General features: G+C 37.8%; 1 protein-coding gene across 9 annotated transcripts in view; it reads left to right on the top strand.

Moving 5' to 3' along the window:
- NLGN1 (neuroligin 1) overlaps positions 1-26,070 on the top strand; it is a 426,930-nt gene that overhangs the window by 225,030 nt on the left and 175,830 nt on the right. For all 9 annotated transcript variants that reach the window (XM_058030828.1, XM_058030833.1, XM_058030831.1 and 6 more), the window contains one exon: positions 8,111-8,263. In XM_058030828.1, the coding sequence (XP_057886811.1) occupies positions 8,111-8,263 (153 nt within the window). The remainder of the gene's footprint in view (positions 1-8,110; positions 8,264-26,070) is intronic.

The raw sequence follows: 26,070 nt of genomic DNA on the forward strand, positions 1-26,070 counted from the left end.
GGAGCTGAAAAGCCCTTGCCTTGGTGTGAGCACTGCTCAGCAACCACTGAATATCAACATTATTCTCACCCTGAGTGCACAAATTAACCCTATCCCAGCTGAAATCAGGCCACATAGAGCTAATTATCACAATTCAGATCCTCTTAGCTCTATGAAATCAGGACATTTGTACACAAGTCCAGGAAAGAAGGTTGCAAGGGGCATTCTTATGAAATCTCAAAAATATATGATAGTAAATTAGCCATTACAAAAATGACTGAATATCAACATTATTCCCATCCTGAGTGCACAAATTAACCCTATCCCACCTGAAATCAGGCCATATAGAGATAATTATGACAATTCAGATCCTCCTGGCTTTATAAAGTCAGGACATTTGTACCCAAGTCCATGACAGAATATTGCAAGGGGCATTCTTATGAAATCTCAAAAATCTGTGATAGTGAGTTAGCCATTACAAGAACTACTCTGTCTTGTTTTAACAATATGTTTTAAGAAACCATTTGAAATTTGGGCTATTCACCCAGTGGGCCTTAATAGCTCTCCTAAATTGCTGTATAATTGCCAAGACAGATGCTAATAACATCAGGTTTGTGGAGCCCTTCTCTGCTGAGAAGAGGCTCCTCAGTTTACTGAAATTCAGCAGAGAGTGGTTGCTGTCAGAAAGTGCTGCAGTAGGTAGGCTCAGATGAGAGGAGGGATCTCAGCCTGCTGAGAACAAGTGTCCATGTCAGGGAAAACCTGTCTCCTGCTCTGACAATTGCAGGAGGGAGAGGAAGGGCTGTAAGAACACAGCACTCCGACTAGGGGGGAAGAAGCACATTTACAACACTAATAAATCTCTGTAATTTATAGGACTGGGATTAATTTTCTCTGGCGTACAAGTGACAGTTTTGTTCTCCTTTCTGTGCCAATAGAAGAGTGCAGGCAGTAATTAGACTTTTACTGCTTCCGAGAGGCACAGAGAGACAGGGAAAATTTAAATTTTTATGATCACTAGACACTCAAGACTGCTGGGTTGATAGAAGCCCTCTCTGCTGAGACCATGCGTTTCCCAGGGGAGGAGCAGGATCAGGTGTCCTGCATTTTTGTGAACTCCTGCATTTTTGTGAACCTGCTCCTTTGTGGAACTCCAGCACCTGTTGCACTTCAGTGCAGAACTGAAGAGTTCACAAACTCAGTCATGTGTTTGGGTATGAGTAGCAGGAAAGAGAGAGGCCAAGCAAAGTTTTCTGCAAAGTTTTCTGCTTTTTCCTTCAAAGCCTTCCCTTTTTCTAGTATGGTAGATTTTAGGCAGTGTAAAATCCTTCAAACAAATAGCTGTAGAAAAAATAAAATAAATGCTAAACTGAATGAATGATGAAAGTGGAGCCTTAGGGAAAGTGGGCCGTACATGATGCAAAAGAATTGCTACCAGATATCCACAGAGTCCATGTTATATAAACAAGGCTCAGTGATTTCTAAAATGCCCAAGATGGTCTCTATGTGAAAAAATCTAGAGATCTCACATTATTTATTGTATTATATCTTTCTGAACAAAGATCTTCCATAGCAGCTTCTTGTAGCAAATGTCTGGAGAGCATTTTGTGTTGTGCCACTCAAATATCTGAGCTTGATTAGAAGATTTCCCTTTAAAATTCAATAATCCTACTCCCATCAGCTGCTGCATGCCACTACCACAGTGTTGTGGTCCAAGCCTTGCCTGCACAGGCACTGGAGTCAGCAATCAAACTTGGATCTCTGGTATGTGCTGCAACCAGTAGACCGGGCTTAATTAGATCATTTTTCATTTTTGTTTTCAAAAGACCCAAAGGCAGTAGTGCACATTACCAGCTAATGATCTGCAAATTTGCTGTTTAAAAAATGAAGGTGTTTTCAAATTCTATGAGTTTGAAAAGTCAGAAATTACATAAATGCCTTTTTTCCCCTCAGTCTGGATGGACTATTAACCCTTTCATCCCTACACTTCTATTGCTTACCTGTTTTCAGTAAACATTGAACAACTTGAGCAGGCACCAAAACCAAAAGTGGCAAAAGCATTTACAACCAGTGAGCACTGGGGCTTTCCCTCTTTATAGCAGTGGTGGATTTGCCCATTTGCTGACCTGCAGGTATGCAATATCTAGTGTAGATGCAAGATTTGCATTCAAATTGCTCAGCAGTTACACAAAGTCTGCCTTCCCCAGTCTGGAAACAAGGCTTAGTTTTAAAAAGTAAAATATTTTAATCTTACTGTCTTCTCTCAATCTTAATTTTGGTCAGGTAATAATTTTAATTGGCAAAAATTTAATAAATAGCAAAAATCAGTGGTTCTTATGCACCCTTGGTTCCTATCCATTAAAATCCTAAGCATGACCTAAAATATGGCAACACAAACCATTAACCAGCCAATGTACTCTGGGATCAGAGCTGGACTTCTAAGCAGTGAGTGTTGTATGAAATATCCATGAAGGATTGCTCACAAATGAATTCTCATCCCCTGCTCCATCACACACACCTTGCCTGGCACATCAACCTGCGAATCTTAAATCCTTATTTAGTCCCCAGAGCTGCTTGAGCATCTCTCAGTTTTTAATGCATTCAGCCTCACAGCATCCCCCTGCAGTACAGGAATGCTGCTCTTCCATTTTTAGAAAGGAAGAGTGCAGATGCCAAGTCTGAGGAAGGCAGACACCAAGTCTGTTGCTGAGAGCACATGCCTCACAAGCGGGGCCTGCACTGCAGTTGATGGATGCTTCTGCTCTTCCCTCCTCCCTCTCAATTTCTCCTGTGGAAAAGGAGATAGATTAGGAGCAGATGCTGCTGTTTGCTCACAGGCTGTAACTGTGATGATTCTGATAATTTAGTCTGGTGCTCTGTCTTGTATGGGCTATTGGACTTTGTTGACAGAAGGAAGTTCTTGGTCCAGAGCAAGTTTTAAATCAAAAAAGCCAAAAACCAACTCAAATTTTAAGTTCCTAATGATGCAGAATTTGTCTACAGATCCCCCCTTATGCTTAACAGCCTGCAGTGCCATTGGTGTGAAGGAGCACATTGCAGAGTTGAGGCTCTCCACAGCCCCCTGTCACTCCATTGCTCCTAAAATACTCTGAGATGCCAAGTTTGGCATTTCATGTGCTTTCAGCTGCCATGGTAAGAAAGAGGGGGAGCAGCACTCTCTCTGTCTGGCACTGGTTGCATGTTTTTGGGCTTGGGAGATCAGCAAACAGCAGAACACATTTGTCTGTCCTGCTAAGCAACCACATGCTCCAGCCTTGAAATTACAATTTCAAATGGTTTCTTTAAACATATTGTTAAAATGAGAGCCAGCCAGGCTGGGGCAGCACAGATCTGCCCACTCTGGGTGATTATTGACTGATGCACCTAGCCAAATTAATGATTCCTGTTCCCCCTGTCACCCATTCATGTTAGCTCCCTGATTTCCTCCCCAAAGCGCAGCTTCCAGTGCCACTTGCACATTAAATTGTGCTGATTATATTTTCCCTTTACGCACAGACACTCTGTTCAAGTTGTGTCAAATTTTTGTGGTGATGTTATTAATACTTGAAAACATGCATGATAAAATCCTGACAGACCTTTAATTTAAGTACCTCTTTGGGGCTTCATTTCACTTTCAGCACTGCCAAGCGTTGCTTGTACAGTGAAGAGTCTGTCAGCTTTTGCAGTTCTAATCATCCTTTAATAATTTAAAATGAGTGCTTACCTGGCTATTGAGGTCCTACTCTAATGGGAATCTGCTCCAGATGTTTACCTGTAAAAGCTTTGGCCTTTTTCATGCTAGGATAACGTTTGTATAGTCCTCCATCAGGATCTCAAATAATTTTCAGGTGAAGGTAGTTAAGGGTTTGAGAGTGCACAAAATGATCCCCTGGTTTGAGAGGCAGGAAAACAAACAAAGGGAGAGAATTCTATTTGTCTGAAGCCTGATGGATGCAGGCTATATTTTAAAATAGAAAACATATTGGAAACTCCTCACAGAAGCTCAATAGTTATCTTGATAATCTCAGGATATCTAGTTTTATATCTCATTTTAAAATCTTGGCCTTAATGGACATTTAAATATTAGGACTAAGTGCACTAGTTTATTAAGTGGTAGTGCATCTATAAGGCATCTGATGGATTCAAACTGAAAGGTCAAATGCTGTTGAAAGGCTTTAAAATTATTAAGAGTAGCAATGATTGGTACTATGCTCTACTTAAATATTTTCTACAGAAGGTTATGGAAGAGTTACACACATATCCACATAGCATCCTATGGAGGGCACACACAGGTTTTGCACTCACCAATCTGAAAGTTTTCCATTGTTCAAGTCTTTTTTCACATTCAAAACCCAAGATTTACTTAACAATCTGCATCAAGCTGTCACAATTTTTTTTATGCCATGTAGCAAAGCAATGCTTGTGACATCAGTGCTAAACTAATTATCTTTTTGTGTGAAGTTGTCTCAAGGTAGGCTTTTTTTCCTTTCCCATTTTGGTTTTCCAATGCAAATTATGCTTGTTAAGTCACATGGCCAATTCACAGCAGTTTTGAATGACTGAAGCTATAATTATGTTTTGTTATATATGACAATTGTGACTGATATTCACAGTCAGACCTGGTTGTGTAATGTAACAAACATAGAATAAAAGTCAGCCCCATTCCTAAATTGTCTGTAACACAATTAAGATGAGACATAAAAAGTAGATGCAGCAAACATTAGAAAGGTACAGAAGAGAATGAATAATAGAAATAATTACAAGAAAATTAATGTATATGTAATATAAATAAGGTTATTCTGTGCTGTACAGTAAGAACTACTTAGATGTTTTATGAACTAGCAATTGAAAGCCAAACAAATCACAGCACTCAAAAATGATCTTATGAGTGACTGAAACCAGAACTGAGTTGAATTTGAGAAGGATTTTTAACAGTGCTATCCTTGCATATGTCTTAGAAAAGATGAATGTGTCTGTTTTTAATTAAAGCAACACTTAGTAAAAGGCAACAAAATTGCAGAACACAACTAAATTAAATCAGTCTATAAATCTACCGGTGGCAGAAATGCCACATTTACACCTAAAGTCTTCAGGTTCAGAATGAGCTACAAACACAAATAACTGTTAATCTTCATCCTTGAATTACTATTAATCTGCATATGAAAGTGTAACTACAGTGTCCTGAGATCACTCCAGCACATGCATATAAAGGACTGCAGGAGAACAAAAAAGGATGTATCATTTATGATCAGGTTTTGAAAAGTACCTGAGTACCAAAAACATCGATTATTTACTTCATTGAGTTGGATACTTAACTCCAATAATCAATTTGAAAAGTGCATCTTTCTGCCACTTTTGTACTAATACACAAAAGTGTTCTCCTCACAGAGTATTACCTTAGTTCTTCTTCCAGTTTAGTTCTAAAGGGTGAGAGTTTTCATGGAGGAACATTTTAAGGTAGGAATCAATTCTTAATTAAAATTCTTGATTTTTTTTGCTCTCTTCCTTCAATCTTACCATTTAATAACCTCAGTTGCTAATAACATATGTACTCAAACAACACCCTCCCAGCTGAATATTTGCACCTTTCAAATACTCCTGGCTGTAGACTGCAACTGATATGAAACTTCTGACCAAAATGCAGTCATCTTTCTTTTTCCCAGGAAAACCTTTGTATGATTCATAGCCCAAAGTGCCACCAGCCTCAGCTGAATGCTGCATACCCTGGCTGATGTCCCCAGCACTAGATCCCTGCCCAAGACACTCAGAGGCAGAATTTTCCTATTGTGGGAGGGATTCCTCTTGTGACTGATGGTTTTGGCAAAGCAAAGAATGAGGAAAATTCATTCTGCATGTCATTTGCTCTGACATGGCACAGAGAGAGCTGAAAACTGGCCTTCCTTTATCTATCTGATCTGTAATCTTTACAAGGATATTAGTAGTAGAAAGTAACAGTATTGTAGAGACAGAAATTACTCAAATAATAACTTCCTTATATATGAGATTTTTATTCATGAATATGTGCTTCCTTTCTCTGATAAAGGACACTCATTCTTTTCTAAATATTCCGATATTATTTTCCAGATATACAGGCCAGTGATACCAACATTTCATTGCTGTTCACAGTTGGTGCTCTGTAATTCTATGTAATTTTAATTAAAGAAGAATTCTGAGACAGTTTCCCCCTGTGTTACCATCAAGCATACAATTAACTGTGTACAATTTCTGCTGGGAACAGTCACACAGTGATTTCAGATTAATAATTTATTATTCCTTCCATATTTATATCAAAAAAAAAAAAAAGGCAGCATAGACTAGGAACAAGCACATACTAGAAACAGTATATGAATTTGGAAAGAATTTTTTTCAGTGTAGATTTTAAGCCTGAGAAGCTCATAACTCCATCCTATGGACAGTGAAGATAAATAATCTCTGTAAATTTACACTCTGAAAGTTGTATGTTGTAAAGCCCTCACTAAAAGCACAATCAAGGAGAGCAATACAAGCAATTTCACGCACAACCTTTCATCATCTTTTTGGTCTTGAATAAGTGATTTTTTTAGTACTTCCAATATTGAAGGTCCAATTTCTGATCTTGACTGTTCTGGCATTTTCTTCAAATCAGAATCAATATCAAAGTAATAGTAGCAGTTGGCTTTTTATAAACAGGAACATCTGTGCTGCTGTTTTTCAACTCATTCCAAAAGCAGGGTTTTTAGGGAAGCTGCCCCCACCTGCTCCTTCAGAAACAATTCCAACAGTTCTGCAGAGAGCTCCCTTGAAAGCTTCTAAACTAAGATCCTCCCAAATCAAAGGAATAAACAATACATCTGAGGTTTCTTCAAATGCTGAAGGAAGCAATCAGAGAAGTTACTTGAATACTGTCATAATGACAAAAAAAAGTGGTTTTGAATCAGAATGTTCAGAACAGTTCAGCACTGGGAAATTTTCCTATGCTGTCTTGCTATTGGCTTTTTTGGTTTTGAGGGACTATTATGGCATATTATGATTTGGGTGGTGGAAGAGACTCAGGAACCCAGTAAATCAGAACAAAATGCAATTTAATCAGATGTAACAGTTTAAATTTACACCTAAGCTGATTTATTTCCTTTTGTCCAACAGAAAACCCCCAACTTTTAAAAACATATCAGCCCATACTGACTGTTTTGGATTGATACTCAGGAGCAATTCTCCTCAAGAGCAGTAACACTGTTCATATATTCAGAATTTTATTCTGAGTAGATGCATCCGTTTGCAAATAGGACTATTGAGGGGTGGAGGGATACCTAAATCAAACTCAAAACACTACGACAATATCTAATTTTTTTGTCAGAGAGAATGGCAGAGCTTCTAACATTTTAAAACTGTTCCCTACCTTTGATGTCACTTTTGATAGCCTTGCTTTTTTTTTTTTTTTTTTTTTTTTTTTAATGCAGGATGGGGATTTTTCAGTATTGTTTCAGGCAGTTATTTTTTCAAATAGTCCTTTTCATGATTTAGGAAACTAAGAAGTACCCATGCACCTTAAACTTCAGGCTACCCTGAAGTTCTCAATAACCTTAATTCAAGGTCTAAGTGCTAAACAACTTACAAGTACTTTTTGAACTCAAACTGCAGACCCATGCAAAGACTGCTGTTTGTACATGCCTTTTACAAATTAGGGGAGTGGAAGAAACCAACACTTTTATGTAGGAGCAGAAATCTTGTTTATCTTAATATGTTAGATTTCCCTTAGCTAAGATAACAGAAGGTTGCAGTGAGCTTGAGAAGTGTTCAGCCAAAATGAGCTCACTCTTACGTTAGCAGACATTACACAGAAGACACCCAACTAAGCAGGGTCAGAATCAGAGCAATGCGTCACAGCATTTGAGCAAACGTGTTACCATTTTCAGTTCCTTTCTGCTTTTCAGAGTGTTTCAAAAACAAAAAAGGAGTTTTAGTTACGAGCAAGCCACAAAGGACCACTTGTTCCCACCTGCCCATTTCCTTATGTAAAAGATGTTGCTTGAGATACACTTGGACAAAAAAATAACCTCACTAAAAAAAAAAAAAAATTAAAAAAATTTAAAATATTGCATGTATCTTCTTTGGTGCTTTCTTGAGATAAAATGTGTCTTAATATTTTTTCCAGACATTCGGGACAGTGGGGGACCTAAGCCTGTCATGGTGTATATTCACGGAGGGTCCTACATGGAAGGCACTGGAAATTTATATGATGGCAGTGTTCTAGCAAGTTATGGGAATGTGATAGTCATCACAGTCAACTATCGCCTTGGGGTGCTTGGTAAGAAGCTTTCAGCTTTCCACTAATCCCTGCTATCCGCAATGCAATTCATATTATATGTGAGAATGTACTTTAAAGGAAAAAAAAAAGCAGAAGAGAGGCATCAAGTATTTTTAAATTTTCTGTGTCAAATATAAGGTTTGTATGCTGGGGATGGGATATAAAGACATTGCAGGTATTTTCTGGAAGAGCCTGCTGTCATGCTGCATGAAACAGGTATTCCCACTGCTGAACTGTCCAGGCAGAAGAGTTTCTCTCTTTTAGTTCCTTTTTTTCTTTTTCTACTTTTTTTTTTGTTTGTTTGTTTCTGTGAATAACCCTGATGTTTTAATTCATAGATAGGTAAATTAATTTTTTAAGAACTTTTAAGCCATAGAGGGTAGAGTTTGCCAGTGGAATGGAAGAGACTAACTTTTAATTACCAGAATTTTTTTATGCTTTGAAAAAGTGAAGGATGCCATGAAAACATCATTTTACCTGTTTGTTTTGAGCTTCATTGTGGTTTTGAGAAGTGGTATGGGTGTCATTCAAATACGTCCAGTATTTCTTTTCCAGGTAATGTATTAGAGAATGAAAGAGTTACTTTTGATTGTTTCAAATACATTCAATAGAACGTGTTTTTGCTGTTGGTAGAGGTGTGTGGTCTCCTTCTGGTACCTTGTGTTTATGGAAAAAAAAAAAAATCTACTCTGCTGTTTTCTCAGAATAGTCACATGCATGATAAAGCTCTTGAGACAACATCATTGTTAGGAGGTTCTTTTGCATATTCTACCAAAATATTGCATGCTAAGACTCCTGAGAGCAGGAGCTGGGTCCTGGGATATACTGGAGATCAGAACAGTAACTTCAGAATAGTGACATAGGGGTATTCCCTGGAACATCTGTAACAGCAGGGAATTTATTCTGAACACCAGTCAATTTTATTTTCAAATGTCTGCTACTCTGCTTTACTTTTGGGTTGTTGGTTTTTGTCATTGCTCTGTTCTTGGTGTTTTGAATTTGGTCAGTTCAGTCCCCAAGTGGGTCGGTTCTGCTTTGCTCATCTGGGTAATTGTCTTCCAACAGTTTCATTTTTGTTAAAAATTCTTATCCTAATTTCCTAACTTCAGGGGGAGGGAATGGATTTTAGCTTTAGATTTTGAATTTAGTCTACTGTGATTGTGTTTTACAAGGGACTGAATAATTTATGGAGATATCACTATTATTGTCTGGATTTATTTCCTTGGTACTGGAGGTTTCATTTGTGGTGTAACACTTTAAGTAAGGAAGTTCTGGTATTTTGTATGGTTTTATTCCTCCTGTTTTCTAATTATGTGATGACTTAAAGTCCTGGAAACATATTAGTACAGCAGTTAATAACCTGCTACCTGTGCCTCTAATCAACACTTCAGTTTTGCACCAGTGCCTGTCTTTAATGTCTCAAACAATATTTCTCTGTATTATTTGCCAGTATAAAAGAAAGTATCTATTATCTAAAAGGGCTGTTTATTTTTGTGTATTATTAAGTCTGATTCCTAAGTCATTAGTAATTGCAGTGTTTAAAAGGGCTAGTTGCTTGAAAGATGAAAATTAATACACCTTTGTTAATGATAATGGTTTTTGCACTTGTAAATTAACACTGATCACAGAGGCAACCCATAGTTACCATCTCATCAGCTTAGAGGATTTCATTTTTGTTTATGTCTTTGTGATTCTTTGGGCTTCATGGTCTTTACTGAGCCTCAAGGGTCAAAGAGATGATTTTATTTTAAGTGGGACCTATTACAGTAAAACCTCTAAAATTCACAGCAGAATCCAGCGATTGGTATGAATACTTGATATGATGTTCTGCAAACCTTGTAACGGGTTTTGGGGTTTCCTTAGTAAAACCAATGCTGTTTATGTAAAAGTCATACAAATCTACTGTATTTGGTGCAATGTCTATCTATCATGTATTAAATAAATAATGATTAAATAGGTAGTGGAGAAACAGGGCAAGACTCAGAAAAGAAAGTTTGAGCCATTTAAATTTTTCCTGCTTTTCCTTGTTTTCTAATCTGCAGATACCATCAGAGTAGGACTGTATAGACTCACAGTAGATATCAGCTTTTAACATTTTGATATTTTGAAGCTCTTGTTCCTCCTTGTTCCAGCAGAATGTTACCCTTTGCAGTCACATTAAGATATGGATTTACAAAAACATAGGGAAAAAATTCTCGTCTTCCCTTTCCTGATCACATCCCACAAGGTGAGAGGTCCAGCTCCACTGATTGATGCCTGTGGGATACCTGGATATCCCCTCACCATTGTGTAAAATGCCTCGCTTTAAAGGCAGAAGGAAAATTTAAGGAATTATTAATCACATGAGAAGATGTAGGGATGAAATAAGGTCTGTCTTCTCCCTTACACATGACCTTTATTGATCTGGTTTCTTGTATCAGACTTTTGTGGATAGATGTCTTTATATAGGTGATCTCTGTGAGTCCTCTGCCATCGTTTCTTGCCGCCAAGATGTTGACTTTTCTTAAATAAATAAACTGATAGATCATTATCATTCAATAAATGCTTAGAGCTGAAATAGTAACATCTTCTTCCAGACTTGAGACTGGGGATGTATTTTGGTATTACGGTCCTCGCAGTATTACTATTAAGTCCACAGTAGACGGCTTCAGATTATTCAGACAGTTCAGATTATTTTCCTGTTTATTCTGAGTTGAATGATCCCTTGTTTTATGGACTAATTTTTTATGGACTGTGTTTTTTGGAGATGCAAGATTTACTTCTAAATAAAATATTAGAAAATGCTTAAAAGAGAAATCCATTTGGTAAAGAGAAAGCAATAATAAAAATTAAAGAATAATGGAGCAAGTGCATCTAAAATAAAAATAAAATCCAAAACCAAAACAAAATAGCAAAATATACTAACCAAACAATCCAACAAAAACTCAAAGCTCTGGTGAGTTCCCTGGCCCAGTTTTGTCTTTGAAACAAGTCTGGGGATGAAAGTCTGTTAGAAATTGTCCTAGGATAAAGATGATGGAAAAGAGAACTGCTTGCCCTGGGAAATTTGGGACTACTGAATAAGAAATCATTGGAACCACACTATGTCTTCTTTAGATTCTTTCTGAATGCAAGTCTTGTGCAAGCAATTTCACCAAGAAGGAGCACTGCAGAAGCAGTCCAACAGCCTTGAAGGACAGTGCAGATATATCTTCATGGCCTCTTTTCGGGAAAGAACACGCATGAAGAAAAGTTTGGTTTTTAAACTCAGCTGATAGGAGATGTCAAATGTTTACTCAATATATATCCCCCTGGTAAAAAGCAGGAGCATTTTATTTAATTTTCATTAAGAAGATAGAGAAGATTTATAAAAGGAGTCTATTCAACATCCAGAAAAGATCATGATGGACAGATTTAATACTGTCAGTGCTGTTTTCTCTGTTCTTTCTTATGAAAGGTTTATTTAGAGAAGGAGAATGCTTTGGGTCACCATTGGCTACTATGCTTTCAATTTCAATAGTGGAGAGAAAGGAGAGAGCTCGTTTATGCTAACTGGGAATTTATTTCTTCATTTTATTAATTTATACTCTTTGTTCTTGGTTATCTTTAAGCCACAGGACTCTAACAGAACTTTAATAGAAAAAAAGCATTTGTATTGAAGCTCACAAACTGAACAGGGAGCAGAAATAATGACTTAGAGAAATCTCTACTTCGAGCACTGCTTTAAATGTCTCATTTTTTCCTCTTTAAGAGGCAGTGGTTGTCCCTACAGAAACAGTAAATTGTCATTCCAAGGGTCTGGATCAAAGGTGGTAATAAATAAAAAGGAAAAATGTATTTTGTATTTTCTGTTAGGAATTCATAATATCTGCCTTGGGAAGGCAAACATCCTAAACTTTTAGACCAAAATTCATGTCAAAATGGAAGCAAACCCATGAGTGAGATTTTCCTTGTTATGCCTTCTTTAATTATATGAAATTTTCCCTTTTGAGGGGGATGTAGGAACCTTTATTGTCATTTAGCCTCGCATTTATACTGTCACTCTCTAGTTTGAGAACATTGTCTGGGATTACTGACTAGAAAACACTTATCTAGGTGTTTCACCACTTCAATTTTTTATTTCTTTCTAGTTTTTACTTTTAATGCTGCAAGTAAAGCCACTGCAGCAGGCTGAAAGCTCTGATAACATTACTCAGTACATGATTTCCCAAATAACTGCACTGAAATCAATGGGGCTCTTCAGTGCAGGGCATCCCTTTGTGACAGAGCCTGGTTGCCCATAATTTGAAGTGATGTGATGGACAACAAGGGTACTGGAAAGGTATTTGCTCCTCCTGTACAGAACTGCTTCTGAGAATTAGGATTCTGATGTGTTTTCCAGCCCAAAATTCCATTTTTCAGTAGTGTGTTGTGTGAGCCAGCTGTGCTGGGCTGTAGCATTCATGCCAAACAAAACACATATTAGTGACAGAAAACAGAACACAGAGAAAAGCACTGTCACAGAAGCCCTTTCTTAACTTTTTTAGAGACTGTTGGAGCTTTATGGATAAATTAGTGACAGAGAATGAGTCTTATTATGCCATAAAATATTTTGCTGCTGTGTGCCTGGATACATTAGGAAAACACCTCAGGTTTGGATTTGCTGCTGTGCAGAGTGATGCCAACCTGCAACCTCTCATTGTCCAAAGAGGTGCATGAAACTCAAGGACACAGCCCTGCAGTGAGTGCTGGGCAGCCTCTGCCAAGCCCAGAACTCTGCCCTCGTCCATCCTGCTCTCAGCAAGCAGCTGCACACTCCCAACAGGCCAGGAAAAATAAGGCACAGCCTTTCCTTTATGAGCAAGCTTATGTGCATCAGCACTATGGCAGTTCCAGGATGCAGCCTGGTGAAACCTTTCATGGGATGAAGAATTATCACTGGCCATTTGCAGGTCACAGAGATGAGAATATATTATAGTGAAAGCTGCTTCAGTGCAACTTGGAAATACCTGCCTATTTCAGGGGTCTAATTCCATTGGGATTGACTAGAAGGTACTGTCTTGTTTTGTTTTAATACTTTTATCTTTTTTGATAGAGTAACATACCATCATTTTTTGCCCATTGCTTTCAAACTAGATCTGTTTTTTTCACTGTTACTCTGATTTGTCAAATTAATTAATTTGATTTACCCTAATTTAGGTAATGATTTACTTTGTATTGTCACCATCAGAGTTTGGATGGGTTTTTTTACAGCCTTGCTCTTTATTTTGACAGCATGGTAACACTACTGAAAATATTAAAAAGAGGATTAAAATATTATTAAAAATAATGTATAAAATTTATATATAAAACTTTCAAAAATTGCTTCATATTAGATTTATAAGCTTTGGTCAACTTTCTAAAGGTACTGTGATGAACTAGCATTTTGTTTCACTTGAGTATTTTTGCAGAGATCCTATTATGTTCTTTTTCTGCAAGCTGGAGAGTTGTGTCTCCTGAGGAGAAGCCTTTTCACTTCAGTAAAAGTAAGCATCTCATGGCACAGTGGCTATTCAGTGAAAGTAACAGTGCAATAAGAAGGTTTATGTTAGTTAGATATCAAAGAAGATAAAAAATGTGCAAAGACTCTTTTTCCTACATTGCTTAGACTGTGGGGTTTTCTTTTATAGTTCACAATTTAATATCCAGTAAAAGTGGGAAAATGTTTGATCATTAGCTTTGGTGACAAGCACATCCATTATCTTTTTATGAAACCTTAAAGGTACTGTCAGGAGATGGCATTTTATTCCAGCCTTGCTGCACCTCTAAAGGGTCTCTGATGAGCCTCTTCTCTATTATCCATTTCCTAAGATGTTTGAGTAAAAGTGATAGATGAGCAGAAGATTATATATTATTGCCTAATTAAAAGTACATTACATTGAAAGTAAAGATGGAAAATTAATCTCAAAACACATCAAAATGTGCAGTCAAAAATCATTCAAGTTTTCTGGTGCAAGAACATGCAAGGAATGTTAATCCACAAATACTTTTAGGGATCCCTGGCAGCTTGATAACAGTTTTCCTTTAGATATAAAGGAAATTTTAATATTTTAGGATTGCAGAGAAGAGAAGGTGTCCAGAAGGCCTGATCTGATCCCACCTTAGCCTGGGGCACCACAGAGTCTTGGAATGAAACCCTCCAAATGAATTTGATTCTAGATAAATAGCAGGAGTTAAGATAGAGAGAGTACTGCTGTTATCTGTTCCCCCTGGTGCTGTACTTCACAAGAGCTGATTTACACATCCTTAGAATTCTAAAAATGTATTAGACAATTCTTGTTTAATCTAGCAGGTAACCTCAGGGCAGCCCCAGTTTGCAGGAGGCCCAAGCACAGCTCATCTAGATTTGCAGTGTCCTCATTTCATAGGTCCATTAATAGAATTAGCATTCAAATCTCAGACCTGCTGTCATTAATGATATTTTAGTGGGTTTTTTTTTTTGGTGATTTAGTGCCAGCCAAAGGGAGGTGGGGAGTAGAGAAAGGGAAATTTCCACGCTTGGGTCTGCACCACCAAAATGACGAAATGGATGTGAGGTAAACGATGGGTTATTGACTGGAGAGCTTTAAAGGGTCAACTGCAAAGCACAGCAGGCAAGATATTTATGAAATGGGAACCCTGAGTAAATAGTGCACTCTTGAAATGAACCATTTATTTTCTTATTTGTGCTTTTTCTAGCACAGCCAATTGACATTATCCACCTGCTTGGATAGATGCATGCACACACCAGTTCTCTATTTTTTAGGACACAAAGACATAATTTTATTTGCCATTGAATATGTTTCTATCTTGGTACAGGTACATTTTAAATAACATGTTTACTCTGATGTTCTAGACATCTTTTTTGATAAACAAAAAAATAACAAATAAACTTTAAAACTATTCATTTTGGCATAAGAACAGTTTGTGTCATTTCTGTCAAGAAAAATTACTTTTTAGTAAGATAAACTTCCTTCATCAATATTTAATCATATAATAAAAGTATCCCAGTTTTTCTAAATAGCAGATTTATCTTTGATAGCAGAATAAACTTCAGCATGATAATATTTGCAAAATAGGAAGGAGAAAGATCTCACTGAAGACAAGTTATAAATACCTCACAGCCTCAGGAAAAAAAAGCCAAAATCTTTGAGACCCTATTATCCTACATGATGTTATTTGTAATTTTTATCATCTAGCTATGTGTAACTACCTTCTCTTTGCTCCAAGTAATATCTGACCAAATTACTTTTGCATCATCACTGATCCCCATCCAAAACCTTAAATCTACTGTGCAACAGTACCTGCATTTTTCACTATACAATATCCTAAGCCTTTGTTTTTCTTGGGATGGGATGGGAGACTTCCTGGGGAGCCAGATTTGGCCCCATCCTTAGAAGCAAACAGAATTTAGGCTGCTCTGCCATTGCCAGGGTGCCAAACTTCCCAGGAAAGGACCTGTCTGACTGTAAGCCAAGAGGTGGGGATAAATTGGGATTTTAATGCGATTTTTATCTCACTGCACGGCATTCCCAAACAGAAATAATCCCCTGAGTTCCCAATATTCTGTTTTTCAACCCAAGCAGGAAGACGTTAAGAAATTCTCTGCAGCCAAGTCAGGTCTGTGCCCAGCCTTGGTGGGTCAGCAACTCTGCACTCCTGAGTTTTATGCAGCTGTAATTCATGCCCAGAAAACCAGGTGAATGAAAATTCTTTCACCATTTATGATAGAGGTAGTGGGACAAGTAGATAGAATATTTCTAAATTCCCAGTTGATGGCATTTAATTACATATATTAAAATAGTTTTCTGAAGCTTAAATTAAGCACTTCTGTATACTGTGGGGCTTTGGAAGCAATAGATAACTTGACAGGGATTTCCATTGCAAATATTGCTCTCATTTTTCACACATTTCAATTGCATAAAATTTCTCATTTTATGGGGGTTTTTTTGTGTGCAAATTAGTTTACATATATGGGTACTAGATCAAATATTATTCTGATGCTTCCTTGATGTAGTACCTCATGATATTTTTGAGTCAGTTGAACAAGATCTGTATTTTAAGGTTGTAGCAGCACTTTTTAATGGTTAAAAAGAGCAATGTGAACAATAGATCTAAAGGTACAAAACTCTCTTGGCAGCAGTACTGGCAAGAGAGAGAGTCCTAAATTTTTTCTTCTATTTAATCTGTGATCCGTGTGTAAATGCCTGACTCAGCCAACCTAGAAAACACTACAGTAAAAATGTTGCAATTTGCATTACCTTCTAATGGAGAATATATAGAAGACTGTTGTTTGATACCGGTTTCTTATTTCCCAAGATGTACTGGCAAATAAATATTATTTTGGCAAAAACTGCATTTGAATAAATCATTGTATGAAAAACTGCTGGATGAAGGTCTCTGAAAGGCCAGAGGAAATGTTGTATATTGGTGAATATCCCTTGTTAAGCAAAGTATGAAAATTGCCTTCCAGCAAATATAAATGCTAGCTACTAATGCATTTGTAAAAGTAGTTTGAATATGTCTTCTGTTGTATATGTTGCAAGCTAAAAATATTTTAGGGAAAAGAAAGATCATTTATACTTTAATTAAGAATTTGAAATATATCCTCCACGTTTCAGGGGGTTTATTGCCTGAGAAATAAATCTTACTGGTATTTTTCATTGTTCTGCAGTAATTTCTCACTATTTTTTCAAGATCCTAATGAAATAGAATGAAAGAGATTTGAACAACCTTTGTATGGGAGACTCACTATGCATTCAGAATCCTACTGATTTTAAACATAATTTTTGCTGTATTTTTTGTCAGATCTTGGATGTTTTTTAAAATGAAATATCCCTTAGTCATTATAATTTGTTCATTTTCTCAAGGCTTTCCACCAGGAATTGGGTTGAGTGATCTTAAATTGCCATAGGTATGCTGACAAATTCCTTTGCTATTTATTTTCCTATTGAAGAGTGAATTGTTCAGTACAGAAGCACAAAATATTAAAAGAAAGGAGTCAGAGCACCATATAGGTCCAAATAATTTCAAAAAGATTAGGCAAACATATCCCTAAGCTGTTTTGTTTACTTAGGTTCCAACATCCAATGAGTTTGGTAAGCACTTATTTGTGACATCTCAGTGATTCCAACAGGAAACACATAAGGAAATGAATTTCTTCCCAAAATTTTCATTCCCATCTCTACTTGTTGGTGTAGTTTATCACCCATTAATTGCTTTGCTTCTCTGACTGAAATTTTGCTTTCAGCTGCAGGAAAATGCTGTGTCTCCATTGGAGATGGGTTTGTATTTCATCTGCGAGCCTTTGCTGCAGCAGTGACACCATGGGGTGTCCTTCCCTGGGCCCCCTGTGTGCTGGGGGGCCAAAGGCCATGTGCTCTCAGCTACCCATGAACCACACTAATGACCCTGGAAAATGCCCTCCTGAGCACCCTGGGGATGTTGTAATTACTCACTTCGTTACTACGTGCCTCTTGAAAAATGTTCTCTAAATATTTTCCCTTTGCCATTATATAGTTCTTAACAAGGATGGCTGAGTTATGGTGGGCTGGAAGGGAAATGTTCACATTAAGAGGAATATTAACTTTCTTTCCACCATTTTTTTCTGATCATTTACTTCTCCTGTGGGGAAAGATTGAGAGAATTGGGTTTGCTCAGCCTTCAACTCTGAACCCTTCAGAGTGACCTAATTGTGGCCTCCCACCACCTGAAGGAGCTGCAAAAATGGAGAGGGACTTTTGACAAGGGCCTGGAATGAGAGAACAAGGGGGAATGACCTCAAACTGAGAGTAGATTTATATCAGATACCAGAAAAAAATATTGCCTTGTGAGGGTGGTGAGGCCCTGGCACAGGGAGAAGCTGTGGATGCCCCTGGATCCCTGGAAGTGTCCATGGGCAGGTTGGATGGGGCTTGGAGCAACCTGGGATAGTGGAAGTTGTCCCTGCCCATGGCAGAGGATGGAACTAAATGATATTTAGGACTCATTCCAACCCAAACCATTCTATGATTCTATTACTTAAAATTTTCTCTTTTGATTCTTCATGGATTTGTACATCCTTTGTGTTCAAAGCTTGGAGCCCCTTTCACTGTTGAGTTTCTCCTGTTGTTGTACCTGATAGCTGATTGGATGCACATTGTTTGGATTTTGGTTATCATTAGGTTCTTGAATTGCTCTTAAAGATAACTTAAAGGTACTCACTATTTAATTTAGGTACTCACTCTTTCATAAAGGTACTCTCTATTTCATTTATTTTCTTTCTGATAACAAAGAAATCACTTGACAACTTCCTTGCTAGTGCAGAGATTTTCTAATGTGGATTCCCTCCAGCTAAAGATGTGCTTTAAAAAAGTTATTGAAAAATACAAGACATAACCTGCATTTTCCAGCAACAACAAAATTCAACATCTGTGGAAGTGCCTGAGTTTCATCTTTGCAGTTTTTCTAGCTAGATGCTGTAGAAGTAGTGATCACAATTTTAGGTTTAAGGTTCCATTCTTAAATGGCTTTAAAACAATGCACACATTTCTTTTCCTTACCCCATCATAAGCGCATAATGTTGCTTTTTTATCCTTTGAAAGTTCTATATAGTTGTTGGCTGGTTTCTTTTTATAAATATTTCATAAGTAGTGTTTTGATCTCTGGTTCAAATTCAGTCATGGCAGCAGATGTTCTTGTTGATAGGTTTCTTTTGAAAGTGCTGTGTACAAACAAATTTACAAACAGGAGAGTATTCAGTAGGTGTTGTGGAACTGATAATATTGAAAAAGTATTATGAAGAATAAATTCTCAGTTTTAACCTTTTTTTTTCTTTTCTTGAGACGTGCAAAATATGAACAAAAACATCATTGGCTATGATCAAAGATCATTGCTTGGCTAGTGTATCAAAGGTGCAGCTGAGGGTTAGAAAAAAGTCTGGATCATCTAAAAACATTGAAAAAAGCCCTTGTCTTGCAGACAGTGTTGTCTTGTAACCAGATCCAGCTCCAGGCTGTCATAGAGCAGGTCCTCTTGCAAGATGGAGGTGAGCAGCTGTCATTGGGAACCATCAGCTTTGCTAGAACCTGATCTTTTCTTACCAGGACCAAGCACAAACAGGAAATATTATGTTTGTACAGACAAGTTTTTGTATCTCTAGAACAGCCTGGTGTCAGTGTCTCTGAAGGAGGTGCAGGTTTTGATTTTGCTGCCTGGAGCACCAAGGAAAGCTGGCTCCACGTGCTTGTTTCTGTCCCTTACTCCCATTCTTGCAGGCACCTCTGTGGCTCAGCACTCCTGGAGTCTGCAGCGTTCCAAAAGACTCTGAACAAATTCTGGGTATTGCATTCAGAGTGTGTGAGCCTTGCTCTGCTTTTATATGGTTCCCTTACAACACTCCAACAAAACAATTTTGAAAAATGAGCCCGAGAGGGTTTATTTCCCATTAATGACTGAATGCTGGCATTTGGATGATGGAAATAGATATGTTCCTTTGTGTGACTGTACAGATGAGAGCTTTTGTCATGAGATTGTGCTTTTCATTTACATGAGCTCTTCCTTTTCTGCTGCTAAAACTTTGTAGTCCTTTAAAAGCTTTTCCCATCACATTCTCTGCAGTTTCTCAGTGTTTCCTCCCAGGAGACCTCTATGATTTAGGTAAAGATAATCAATCTTGCTGAAAGAAACAAAATTACTTGTGGTGATCAATGTGTGCCAGCAGTTAGCTGTTAAAGTCATCCTGCAAAGTTGCAGAACCCAGGAGAAACATATTCAGAACCTGCTTCTTAACTTCTCCCTGCCAAGCCAGCAAGATGCAAAAAGCCAAAGGGAATGAAAACAAGCAGGTGAAGGTGTGTGGCTTTCACTGGCTTCAATGTGAGTTTATAGAGAATGAGGCAGATTTTAAAAAAACAAACTCAGACTCTTGGTGGCATCCAGCGAAAGGACAAGTAGGCACCACGTATAGAGGAAAGTTGAAAAATAAAAGCCTTGTGTATTCTGAGGGTGGCCAGATGCTGGATCAGGTTGCCCAGGGAGGCTGGGGAGTCTCCAGTGCCCAGAGCTACTCAAACCCTGAGTAACCTGGTTGACTTGACCCTGGCCCAGCAGGGGAGGTGATGAACTGAGGTCCCCACAGGTCCCAGCTGTGATTCTGTGATGGTGAGGCAGAGCAGTGGCTCCTGAGTACTGTGAGGAGCAGATTAGTCATTCTCTAGACATCTACCTGGTCTTTTAACACCTGATTATATTTTATATTTCTTTCCTTATCTTTTTTTTTTAACGCCTGAATATCTTATTAAACCTTCTCTCTGCACAGTCTGGGCTCGCCTGGAAATGAATTAGCCCATTATAGTTGTATTAGGCAAAAAAAACCCTTTTCTGCAAAGCAATAACCACAATAACCACGCTACTACCTATTTTTGATGTATCATCTACTCACATGAGCTCAGGTTTCAGCCCTGGCTCACGGGCACAGGAGGGATTGCTTACTCCACCATCCCAATGGAGAAAACTGGCTCTGTTTTGACAGCCTGGCAGTGAGAGATAATGATCTGTCTCCTGCAAACTTAACCAGGCTTATGCCCAGAGCAGAGATGCAGAAACATTTTCACACCTAAGCCTTCCCAGGCCTTTAGGTAAGCCCAGCCCTCACTGCAGCATCACCCAGGACTTGAGCAGCAGGAGGGAGGTGGGTAGGAATCAAATGGTCACAGGCTGGATCATGCCAGGGCTTATGCTGGAGCTTTCTCTGCTGGAATTTGGGTTTTCAGGAATGGAGCTCCTGATTTTAAGGAATCCCAAAGATTGCCTGGAAGTTATAAGACAACGAAAGACTACATTTTCTCTCCCTTCCTTGTCTTTTTTTCCTCTTAGGAAAGGATCCAGTGCAAGCTGGATGTGGGCTTGTTTGCTTTGGTGCCATTTATTTAGGTTCAGCACCCAACCACCTCCATCCTGGGTTTTCCTGTGTTTTTGTCATGCCAGGGTGTTTCTTCTGTGCTGTCACTCTTCTCACTGTTCCTTTTCCAGACAATTTGGCAATTCCTGAGGACATTTTGTTTCACATCTCTTGATGCATATTGAAAAATCACATTTTGATAAAGACCAATTCCTTAAGTAAAATTTGCCTGGGCTATGGATGAATGCATCGCTTAGGGTACGTTAGTGAAATTCTAAAACCTTACTTTTTGGAAGTTGATCATACACTAAAAGCAGAAAAAGAGGGGAAAAAATTAAATTGCCAATTACAGCTAATAGCTTGCTGCAATTGACATGAATGAAGCAGATTGAAGGTACTTTTAAAAGCAGCTTCTCAGTAAATCCAAGTAGTGAAATGTTTTGGAATGAAGCAGTTGCAGAAATGAGGTTAAATATCCTGTGCTTAACAACTTGCAGAACCCAGAAATCTGTTTTAGAGACATCTTTGAGGATTTCTCTGTAAGAATACAACTGATAAATGGGTTTGTTTTCCCTTGAGAGTGTTTATATGTATATCTGATATTATTTGCTGCATCTCCTTTAAAAAATCCTCCCCTCCAAAATTTTAGTTTTAAAAGACTACAAAAAAATAAAACCCAATGCTAGTGACAAACCTTATTATTTCATTGTCTTTTCCATATTATCAACTCTTTAAACAGCAGCATTTCTAAGGTGAATCCAACAAGTTGAAGTACTTTTTCTGAAAGCTGAAAATGTATTTTGTATATTAAGTCACTCATTTTTCAGAAGGAATATTATAGTGGTTTTAAAGATGGAAGAGTTTTAAGAGAAGCAAAGAGCTTGTTATACTATGATAGGTAAAGAAGTAAAGATGAGTCACCAAAAGAGGGCTTTCTGAACATTTTTTATATTTATATTTCTCAGCACTGTGTAAAGCACAGATGAAAGGTTAAGAGAGTAATAAACAAAGCTGAAATGTGATTTGGATGGGTAAGCTGCACTTTGATCTTCAGACTATAAAACACTGCTACCTGGGTCAGAACTAACACCCAGCAGGACAAACAATCACTTGTTTGCTGTGCTATAAAATTCACAATTCCTTTTTCTATGCCAAACTAGCAAGCATTCTTTGGCACTAAAGGATGGAAAGAGAGAATGTAGGAGTTTTAACAATTTGTGTAAAACAACTTTAAACATGTGCTAAAGTTTTCTTTGAAGTCCTGTGATCTTTAACAAATGGCACTATAGGAATGGATTTGCAGCAAATACTGAGCAACTTTAAAGATCTTAAAAATACTAAAAATATATTAAGTATTTTAAAACCAGGAATGAAATTGTAGTTTAAGTGAAAAAGATCAAAATCAGTGCTGCTCTTATTTCAGTTAGACAAGACTGCAATTCCTATTGCACCAAACTGATCTGCCGTATGGTTCCACAGAAACATTGAATATCCTGAGCTGGAAGGGACCCACAAGGACCATCAAAATCCAACTCCTGGTCCTGCTCAGGACAGCCCCAGGTTCCATTTTCTCCTCCTCATTCATTCCTTCAGAAGGATGTCTATTTCTTTTTAAGTTTCTTGGTTTCTCTGGTATTTTCCAAGCACAATTTGTGCTCTCGGATGTGAAGCTGTGCCATTCCTGTCCTGGGGCTGCTCAAAAAGAGGTGGAGCTGTGGCACTGGGGATGTGGTTGGGTGGTGAACACAGCAGGGTTAATGGTTGGACCTGATGATCCTGGAGATCTTTTCCAACCTTAAATATTCTGTGATTTGCATGTTGCCCACAGTCTCACATCAGCCTGAAGGAGAGGAGAGTCTGAGATACAATAAACGCTATCTCAGGAGCAGAATTCACAGGAAAAGTCCAGGAGGAAATCTAGACTCTTTAAAAAACATGGATTTGATGTTTCCTTTCTTTTGGTGTGCCTGGCCTTTGTTGCTAAAATAGTTTTTGTGGGTTTATAACCTCTGTGATTTCTGTTGGTCCTGATTAACTATAAATATGAGTAATTCTGCTGATTGCACTTAGGTTGCTTACATGGATAAAATGAACATAGAATAGATTTTTATCCAGTCTGACTCTTGGAGAATATAACAAAGAAAATAGTGAAGGTTTACTCTGAAGGAAAGTGGGAAAACAAATATTTTCCCCTTGGAATGTCAGTGCAGGAAAAAGTGTGATTTCCACAGGACCAATATTTGGCTGATGTATCAATTGTGCAATAAATATTATTAATTGTAAGGACACTTATTCTTGATTATCTTAAGCCATTTTAGCATTTTACTGGGTCACAATAGTACTATTTTTTTTAAAGTAAACCAAACCCAAATATTGAAAACAACTTCTTTTTCAAATTAAAACTACCTCATACTGACCTTTTTATGTACAATATAGTCACACTATTATTACATACTGTGAATAGGGTTATCTCAAATGCATAGATTGTGCTTAAAAGTGCAACCATATCTTTTAATTATGTCCTTGATTCCAGCAAATTTCAGGCAATAAAAAGCTCATTAATTTTAATAGTGTTGGATCAAGCCCCATATTTATAATGTGATGTAATTGTCCACTGCATTCCTGACATCTGGCAATAAAATTCTTCGTCATAAAGCACTAGATTATATTTATTGGTGCAGGATTAGCCATCAGGCAATGGTTAGTCAGGAACAAAAAGCTATTCAGAGAATTCCTTCATTAATTATTAGGAAATTGAGTCAGAATATATATTTATTTTTATTTATTTAAAATTTACATTCCTCCTGTCACAATGATAACAACCTAAAGCAGATACAAGCTGTTGTTCTTGACAGAACAACTCCATTTCAATCTGTTAGAGGTTGAAGGATATGCATATTTATTCCTTTTTTTTTCCTCTTTAGATATTTCCACCACTGAAAATTTGGCTAGCAGGAAAGAACTGATATGCCATAAGTTTGAGCTGGCATGTTGTATCACAATGCTGGGGTATCAAGCCGTTCTGGCTTGATTTATCTGGTAAAAAAAAAAATAAAAATATTTCCAAGCAGAAGAGACCACACTGGAAATATCCAGATTGCTAAAACTACTCTGGATTACAGAAATCCCACTGCATGCTATTTATCTGTTTGTTAATTATACCTGACTAATTAATTAATGACTTTCTCTTTGATTCATTATGGAGAGATTGATGGAGCTTTCGACTCCGAGACTTCCAATACTGTATCTATGTACAGTCCAAATATTTGTTTCCTGGGATGCAACAGGGAGATTAAGGTAATTTATCTCATCCCACACTTTTCATCTCCATGGCATTTGTTTTGTCCCTCAGCCAGGGAACACTGGCCTGGCTGCTGAGTAGAGCCCAGGAGGGGAACAATTATTTCCCACTTCTCTCTGGTTTTACACCAAAGAGCAGAGGGTGGTGGCATTTTCCCTTCCCTTGATCCCCCAGCCAGTCCAAGGCACTTTACACCAGTGAGTAAACAACACTTAAAGCTGTTGTAGCACCACACAACCTCAGGGATTCCATTCCTTCTTGACAAGGAGCTCAAGAGCTCTGAGAATTGTGTGACACACAGGGAAGTCAATAAAGGACCTGTGTCACTCTGAAAGCCAGAATTTACTCTACCCTTACATCTAGTATTAGAGGAGAGATCAGAGATCTGGCATCATGATGCATTTGGTTTTCAGGAGGCTTAACCTCTTGCTCTTCATATAAAAAAAACCTAAATCAAACATCACAGCAAGTCATGTATTCTCCCCCCCTCTGCTGAATAGCTCATCAAAGTCTTTAAACAGTAAATAATGATGGTTGAAAAAAGTGACTTGATAACTTATTTATGCAGTTTAACCTGTCGTTAATTTTTATAGGACTGACCTTTTCTTGCTACTTTTTTCAGACTCTAGATTTGCATGTGTATTAATGGAAAATGGAAAAAGCAAATTTACAATTGAGTAGTTTTTACAGGGAGTCCTGTTGCTGTACAGCCTTTGGCAATATTTTCAGAAACTGACTATGCCAGTATTTCCATTTTTGTTTGAAGGATAATTTTATTGTATAGCATAAGGCTATCTAAAAATTTACCAGTAAAGTAAGTAGCCAAAGTGATATGTGTCATTGCGTGAGTGATGGAACAGAGAGAATAGAACAGTAATAATGGAATTATTCTTTAATTTAGCTTAGATTCATTGTTGTTTCTGAGCTATTTGGTTCCTAGAGACAAATAGAGGGAGGTGAGTGTAACAGGGCTGTGTATACATGACACTCAATGGCAGATGTGGCTTTGATGTCATTCGTTTTGGTTTGAAAGAGTGGTGTTTCTTTCAATGCCTCCTTCTCTTCCTCTCATCTCAACCATTTTTAGCTCTCCTTTTTGATTACAGAAGAAGATCTGTACCTGAGAAGAAAGGTTCTTCCACCCCCATCAGCATCAGTTCAGTAAATCTAGGTGTCATCTGCCTAACAGCATAATGAGCAGTAATAACTCATAATGACCATAATGAGCAGTAGCAGCTGAACATGTCAAATATACTGGAAAAAAGAATAGTTCCCTATGGGACTCCAGCCTTCTCAAAATGAGGTACAAAGTGCTCCTGCAGTTAGCTGTGAACTACTGAACTGCAGTGCAACCACAGCTTGTTCCAAAAGATCATTTCTAGAGGGAGACAGCTTTTGTTGACATTTTTTGACATTATATTCATGCTAAAGTTAGATTTCTCAGATGATTTTGAAACAAAACAGCTGTTTAAGTTTCTAACCAAATGTGAAGGACAAGTTCTTTTCATCGGGGCAAAGCCACAGTGCAGGTCTCACACTGGGCACAGGGAAGGACACTGGTTAAGGTGGGACCAAATTTTGTGAGAGCAGCTGGGGCATTTCAGGTAAAATGTGACCCAATGTATTACTGGGTAACTTTTTATGTGTAAG

The sequence above is a fragment of the Melospiza georgiana genome, chromosome 10 (genome assembly GCF_028018845.1).
Source record: "Melospiza georgiana isolate bMelGeo1 chromosome 10, bMelGeo1.pri, whole genome shotgun sequence".
Taxonomy (NCBI): Eukaryota; Metazoa; Chordata; class Aves; order Passeriformes; family Passerellidae; genus Melospiza; species Melospiza georgiana.